General features: G+C 38.2%; 1 protein-coding gene across 2 annotated transcripts in view; it reads right to left on the reverse strand.

Moving 5' to 3' along the window:
• Positions 1-3980: 3980 nt before the first annotated feature.
• The window catches only part of VND1 (vascular related NAC-domain protein 1), a 4078-nt gene continuing 457 nt past the window's right edge, over positions 3981-7601 (reverse strand). Inside the window, exons 1-4 of one of the 2 annotated variants that reach the window (XM_021418039.2) lie at positions 6578-7026; positions 6175-6351; positions 5496-5767; positions 3981-4688 (exon numbers count right to left, since the gene is read on the reverse strand). In XM_021418039.2, the coding sequence (XP_021273714.1) occupies positions 4104-4688; positions 5496-5767; positions 6175-6340 (1023 nt within the window). In that variant the 5' untranslated portion in view covers positions 6341-6351; positions 6578-7026 and the 3' untranslated portion in view covers positions 3981-4103. Of the gene's footprint in view, positions 4689-5495; positions 5768-6174; positions 6352-6577; positions 7027-7601 lie in introns of those variants that run through there. The other variant, XM_021418038.1, reaches the window with a different exon arrangement.

The following is a 7601-nucleotide window of genomic DNA, read 5'->3' on the forward strand; positions in this document are numbered from 1 at the left end:
ATATATATTCTTGAGTTGTGTGTCCTGTTTTATGAACAGTTTTTCGACCTAGTCTTACATTGTCTTTGTATCCCTGTTGTTCAAGGGATTAACTGTTTGGAAAGTTTGGTGGGTTGTTTATAGATGTCTTTAATCCAGTCATTGTTTGTGGGCATTAGGCCTCGCTGTTTGAATTTCGATCATGAATGGAACGGTTGTTTCAATGAATCATTGGATTGTTTTACTTTCCTTTTAACCTCTTGGTATTCTAGGCATCAAGTGAGATAGCTATGTTGATCATATCTAGAATTTGAAGTGCCGAACATGAGGTACCATGTTATTAATAATAAGAGTGGCCCTTTCTCTTCTGGGCTGCGAAGTTGCTTTTGTGGTCCTGGCCTTTTTCATGAAGGTGCTTTGTTATGTTAGGTAGTCTTTAAAAATAGTATGTTGCCCTGAATGCTGACCATGCTTTCTTCTTTTTGCTTTGAGTTCTTTTTCTTGTTGACCACTTCCCCTCTTTTTCCCCTCAGACAAAGCCCCGAGTGGGCCTACGTTCATTTATCCAGATGCAGCTCATTCAGTTTGATGCTTGGGAACCCAACAATTATTCCATGGCACTTAGAAGCCGTGTTCAGCACATCATGCCTTTTGCTAGTCATGGAGGAAGATATTCTTAGTCCATGGAGAGAGCTCTTTCCTTCAGGGTAGAGAGGCTTTCTTCGCCTATCACGATATCATGTCAAGGAAGGTTTTCACCATTACAACATGTTACAAGATTTCCTTTATAATTTGATATAGATTAGAGAAAGCTTCAAAGGAAATTGAACTGTTCCCAAATGGCTGTGTATGAACTTGATTGAGTAACCAGAATGATCCAAGTCAAACCTTCTCTGTTCACGTGATGATGATAGAGTTGTGGAGGAGCCACAGTCTCAAACTGTGAACAATGGGTGAGAGAATCTGCCATATGCCCTTTTCAAACAAAGTCTTCCCAAATGCATCACTGCTACATCATTGTACCCCGAAGCTGGCTCTGTCATTTCATTTCACAAAAAAGCAAAAGATTATTCCCCCCTCTTTTTTGCCCACATTGACATTCGGCGTCTGTGATTGGTTAAAGCTCAATTGAGCTTTTGTCAACATGGCATCTCTAGGTTCAATTACTTTTTCAAATGATTATATATTCTTACTGAAATATGTTCTCGATCACTTCTTAATCATGAGAGAGAGAGAGGTGGGTTAAGGGAAGTGGAAGAAGAAGAAGAACAAGGTAGGAATGGGTGTGGGTGTTGTTTACTCTCTTTTTTGCTAGGTTTTCTATCTTATCTTTTCTGCATGAAAAAGCGCATCAAAAGACATGGGTTGGGTCTTGCTTTGTTGCGTGCTATTATGAGCATCATTGTTCACCAAAAGATTGCTTTGTTTTGGTCAACCATTACACTAATTGCCATCCATGTCCATGCCCTTCCCTCTCACTCTGAACAGCACTTAACGTGGAAACTCTTGGTTGGCCCATAAGCTTGGATATGCACTCCGACCAAGCTCGCGAAACCATGTGTAACAGTATTTTTCCCCTTAAAAAAAAAAAAAGAACAGAAAATTAATGCTCAATCAAGTGGTGATTGTTCATCATTGGTTTATTGCACTCATTTGGATGAACCTGATTGGTCGAGGCCTTCTTGGATAACTGACTGATACCTTTCCTCTGAGAATTGGGGTCGGCAAAAGGGGTCCAATTTCTCCTCAAATGATAGACAATCAGCATGGGAATTTCTCCCATCTAGTTTGTCTTTGTTGCAATCACATCACTTCCAAAGGCCTTTGATCTCCCTGTTAGGTGCTATATGCAGGGTTTCTTCCATCTTTGGCAGCAAAAGTTTCGATAACCCCAAAGTCAGGCCCTATATTAGCTTGCATGGTTTTAACATGATTGATATTTGAAATGGTATGGAAATCATTCAAACGGTATTAGCTCTAATACCATGTTAGAGAGATTTTCATTATATTTATATGTTTAACATATGTTCAACGTCTTAATAAACAAAAAATTTGTTTATTATCATTCTGATAAATGGATTAACGTGCTTAATTGTTCGTATAGATAACAAAGTTAATTACTTACGCAGAATGTTGCTATTTGACCAGATACTATGAAAAATGTGATATTCATCTCACAGCTGGGTAGTGTCTGAGCCTGAAGGTTTCAATGTTTCTGATGAAAGGTTTGTGTTGTCTTTTCTGGGTTTGTGTTTATGGTGAAGCTTTTTGTGCATATAATTGAAACCCAAACTTGCAAAGAAGGTACAGAAAACATAACATGCTGAGCTGTGACAAAGATAGACAACTTGAAGATCAGGTTCAGGACCCTAAATGCAAAACCTGGAGGGGTTTGGTCCACCTGGAAAAAGGGTAGATCGAAAAAAGAAAGAAAGAAACATATCTCTTTGTCCAATCAAAGAATCATATTGGCTCAAACTCACATTTGAAAAAGCAAACAAATTAGAAAAAAAAAAGGTAATTAATTATCTCTTAATTATGATGGCAAAAAAAAGTATAATTATCTACCTATTAATTAAGTAGCTCTTTTTGTGACTTGGTTTTGTTGGTGTTTGGCATTAAGAGGACATGGGAGGACCAAACCATAAAGCACTGTCAAAAGCTTGTAATTAGGGTTCGATTTTCACAGCAGTACTTCGAGAGTGAAATCTTGAATACACTAATTAGATATGAGAAAATATATTGATTGATAATTAGGGTTTATTGAATACATTAGACCAATGTGAGAAATTATATTAATTGGTATAATATAGAGTTTATTTTCGTGAAAGTTTTCGAAGAGTAAAATCTTAAAAACCTTAGACGGATGCGAGAAAATATAGTTTTTCGAAGAAAAAATCGAGTTTAGATAAGATATGAGAAATCTTATGATCGTATTATTAAAAAAAATAATCAAGGTAATAAAAAAGAAAGGTCTATAAAGACAATGGCAAGGCATGCCCAACAGGAGCCACGGTGCCCAGCGCATGCTAGACAAGCCGTGGGCCCACCAAGCCCACACCCAGATGCACCCATACTGACTTAGGTGTATTGATCAATTGAAATCAATCAATTTTTATCTTCCTCTGTGCTCCTAAGGTTTGGTCTTATTTAGACACTCTACTTTCTTATGGAGATTCCCCGTTTTGCTCTTATCTCCATCATGTTTGGTTGCCAAGAAACTCAAGTTCAGCATGAACACATAGCTTGTTGAGAGAAAAGAGTCAGGGTTCCCATTTCCATCACAAACTACATCATGGGACTATTCCTATGATTTCTAGGTTTGTGAAACCAATCTGAACATAAACAAAGGTTAGAGAATCATTTCTGTATGACAAAGTTGGCATGAACTTTGTGGCAGGCGAGACATCATAGGCCTATATTGTTCGGTGATCGTGGAACTTCTAGTAGCCTTTTTGAAAACATGCAGGCAGACAATCCATGGTGAACAGACAAGCTGCGTGTCTGCACTCGAGTGAATTTTCTTGCAACATTCCAAGGGTTTCAAACTTTCAATGCCATGTTAACTTTCACATCAGCTGAGGTTTCTTCTTCCAAGAAGAAGAAGGTTTGAATACCTGCTCGAGACAAGCGAGAAGCCATGACAGTTGCACAGGGAGAAAGAAAAAAAAAAATGGTGTAAAGCCTGGAAGAATCATGGTAGCATGCACGTCATATAGTTTTCTTCTAGGTTTCTTCAGACTCTTGCCTGTAGTCACACCGACCCACTGTCCTAAAGGAGATGAAAGTCATGGTTTGGCTCTGAGAAAGCCTAATAAATTAAGCTTAATTCTTTTCTTTATTTCAGGAGAAGTCGCCATGACAATATTATACGTGTAGCTTGCTTCAGTCTCGCTAACCAAGAAAACAATATTCTTTCACAGAACGGCAGCAGTTTGATTTGTCCTCATATGATTCAAAATAGCTAATTTGAATGCTTTGCATGCATTCTGAGAGAGAGAGAGAGAGAGGGATTCTTCATTAATATCACAAACATATTTTTACAAAAATATGTCTCATTTTGCATCAAACGTTTTATAATACTAAGCAATAAAAGCTTCTTCATCTCCATATTTGTTAATTCTTTATTTATCAAATATGCATATTCCAATATCACAATCTGAACTTGAATTCAAGAACTCGTTCAACTTGTTCCCTTCTTCTCTACCACTGCTCTGTAATAACAGCAATGCCATGTCTGAGTTATTATTGGCTTCAAAGCTTGGAACCCCTTCACCATCATATCTGTCTTCTTGGCTCAGCTGGGAAGCAACGAACTTGTCAAGGGCTCTCCAGTCAGTCACTTTGTTGGTGGTGTTGCACATTCGGTTCTGCTCTTCTTCTTCATAGCTGGTATTCTCTGATATTAGAGATATCGAGCTTGGCCGCTTTATTAATGGCAGAGATGGGCTCTCTAGCTGAGGAAGCTGTACGAACTGATCAGAGTGGATGAAGTTTAGATTATCTGCCTCTGTTTCTTGCTTACACAAGAAACTTTGGGGTAAAAAGCTCTGGGGTTGCCTCGAGATGTAATCGATTGGATCAACCACGGAGCTGACACCACTTGGTTCATCGTAGAAGTAGCTCGAGTCCCACCCTTCGATGCTCTTGCTTTGGCCATTGCCACTGGTTCTCTTCTTGAACGCCCGGCAAACGACCCATCCCTCCTCCTGCAAAAACTTTAAAAAAACTAATCAACTTTATGAGATAAGAGACAAAGTTTTCTTCCATTTGCTTTTTCAATTTGAATATATGTTCTTTTCACTATTGTAAAGGGGATAATTCTTTCTTGTTTGGTAAAAGAGAAGAAGTAGATATCATAACTCAAAGGTGATGACATGAAAACAATTAGAGGAGAAATGGAATTTTGCCTTTGACAAACTGATATGAATATAGGGAGATGACAAGGCCCATGCCAGAAAAGGACTAGGAAAGAAAGAAAAGCATGTTAAAATATTTTGCTTTTTTGTTTTGAATTATGCTAATTACTTTTTTGACTTATAAGAGACGGTGGAAGTTATCTTTCTAGAAATCATGTTATGTTGACATTGCAGTGGAAATTGGTCTGTGTATGGAAAGCAAAAAGTGATTCCCCCTTCCTCATAAGTTGCATAGTGGCACAACAAATTCAACTAAATCTCTAAAAACCATCCATTTCTTAACAAAAAGTTGGGTCTTTTGTGAAGAATTTTCTAGGCACTAATCATCTTGTCCTCAGAGAGAGAATCTAAGAACTTTTTTATGCCATGACTGATGGTAATGGATGCCTAAACCCTCCTTTGGACACTAATACGAGAAAAAGAAAGTTCCAAATAGTAGGTCAAGAGAGCCTGTTCAAAGCTACTCAGAATGTTGGAAGACCATGAAGACAATATACTTTTTTTCTTTTATCACTTTAACCACCCTGTTGACAAAGAGAGGGGAGAAAGTGGGGTGGCAAAATTGATTAATTAAGGATGACAAGAACATATGCTTGCCTGTGGAGGACCATTCTCGTCGGATTCAAGCCTGTATTCATGCATGATCCAGTCAGTTTTCTGTCCATTTGGAGCTCTTCCTTTGTAGAAAACAAGAGTCTTCCTCATGCCAATCAGCTTCGATTTATCGTACACTGCCTTGTCTCGACCGGTTGCTTTCCAGAAACCAGCCATGGTTGCCCTGTTAGTTCTCGTCCCCGTAGGGTACTTCTTATCTTTGTGGCTGAAGAAATACCACTCGTTTTGCTCCTCATATCCGATCCGGCATCTCTCTGCATCATCACCGTTCAGATCTTATAAATTTGTATGATTAAAAGAATGAGAAAGATATTCAGGTTAGTCACTGATTTTACTGTCGTCAGCCACTGTTACAGCTTAGTAACTTCAATGGCGTCCTAGCATGATCTAGAAATGTTCATTGGGTAAACCATACAAACCTTGAAGCAAAAATAACAAAAAAACATTGATGTTTAGGGCTGTGAAGTTCTCATGCAAATGTGCATTCGTCCATTGTCAAAGCCATCAGCAAACCTTTTTGTCTTACAGGAAAAATGAAACCCTAACTGTGGATCTAAACCCTGATGGCTTCATGTTAACCTCTCTGCAGAATTGAGCAGAATAGAAACCCTAAAGAATGTTTAAAACCAAAAGAAAAAGAAAACCCAAGAAAGTGTGATACCTTGAAGATCCCATGGTTCTATCCTGTAGAGATCAATGTCTCTGATAACATCAAGATCAATCTTCTGTGATGCAACCTTCTTCCTCAGGTAATACCCAACAAGCTCTTCGTCTGTGGGGTGGAACCGGAACCCAGGTGGGACACATGACTCCATTGACTCCATCATATCTGTTGGTGCTGCATCAAATTCACCACCAACAATTAGCCACTATAACACTCTTTTACTTCATCATCTCTAAATCATAACCAATAAATGAAGTTAAAAAAGAGAAAGAGAGAAACCCAAAAACCAGAGAAAAAAATTAAAAAGAAAAAGTAGAAAGAAAATAATGAAACTCTCCAATTAAAAAGGTGACGAGTGTTATCATAATCATCAGCTCATTTGGTGGTGAGCAACACTCACCCCCGTCCCCCGGCCAGTTTTACCTCTCTGTTTAGAGAAGAAAACCCATTATTTGCATAGACAATGATTTTTTATAAGGGAATCATGAGAGTTTGGTTTTGTTGATGAAAACCAAGAGAAGATGGAACTTAGCCCTCTCTCTCTGTTTGTGGTGCAGCTCTCTCAAGAAACGGACAACTAGAGGTTTGAGCTAATGATGGTGTCTTGTGTTGGTGAATGGTGGAAATGATGCATCAAGAACGGGGTTTCCATTACTAAATTATTAACAATTACATTAAAAAAAAAGAGGGGGTTCTAGAATACAAACTCGAGATGAGAAAGTTTTACTAAAAGGGTTGAAACAAACAAAAATTACTTTTCAAAATCTAATATAAATTAATCGAAGAAACTGTTACTATATAAACACATTTGAGTATGGATTTTTTGAGTTATTCTTTGACAGAAAGCTGAATGGACAAATGGACAAGGTGGATGACGTTATCACAATTCAGCACGCGGTTGTTTGAAAGAGGAAAAGGGTTTTCATTTTGAGAGGCCAAAAAGAGAGACACATTTCCATTGGATCAAGGCCTGACAGAGAGTTAAAGGGGTAGAAAACTAGAAAGAGAAAAAGAAAAGCACTCTTGAGGCACTTGCAGAAGCTGTGTCTCATTGCTGATGAAACGCACTCTGTCCACTTTGTCTGCTTGTCGAGAATTTCCATAGCACGACTGACCTCTTTTCTTTTGATAGATTGATGAGAGAAAAAAAGAAACAAATGCTGACCCAAAATATGTTTACAGGGTTTTTTGGGCTCTCTAAATAGCTACTTCCCCAAGCATTTTAAATCATAAAGTGACCTCTAAACTCATTCAGGTTTTGGTAAGGTTATTCTGTCTAAAGGCATTCATGTTCTTGCAAGGAGAGTCAAGATCGGGTAAGGTTGTTTTGTCAACAAGTTGCTAGTGTGACAACGAGAGAGAGATTGCCGACTCAGGGTTTTCTTCAACTAGATTTGCATCAAGCAAAGGAAAAAAGAAAAAAA

This window comes from Theobroma umbraticum, unplaced genomic scaffold, assembly GCF_002168275.2.
Source record: "Theobroma umbraticum cultivar Fairchild unplaced genomic scaffold, ASM216827v3 scaffold_44.0, whole genome shotgun sequence".
Classification (NCBI taxonomy): domain Eukaryota; kingdom Viridiplantae; phylum Streptophyta; class Magnoliopsida; order Malvales; family Malvaceae; genus Theobroma; species Theobroma umbraticum.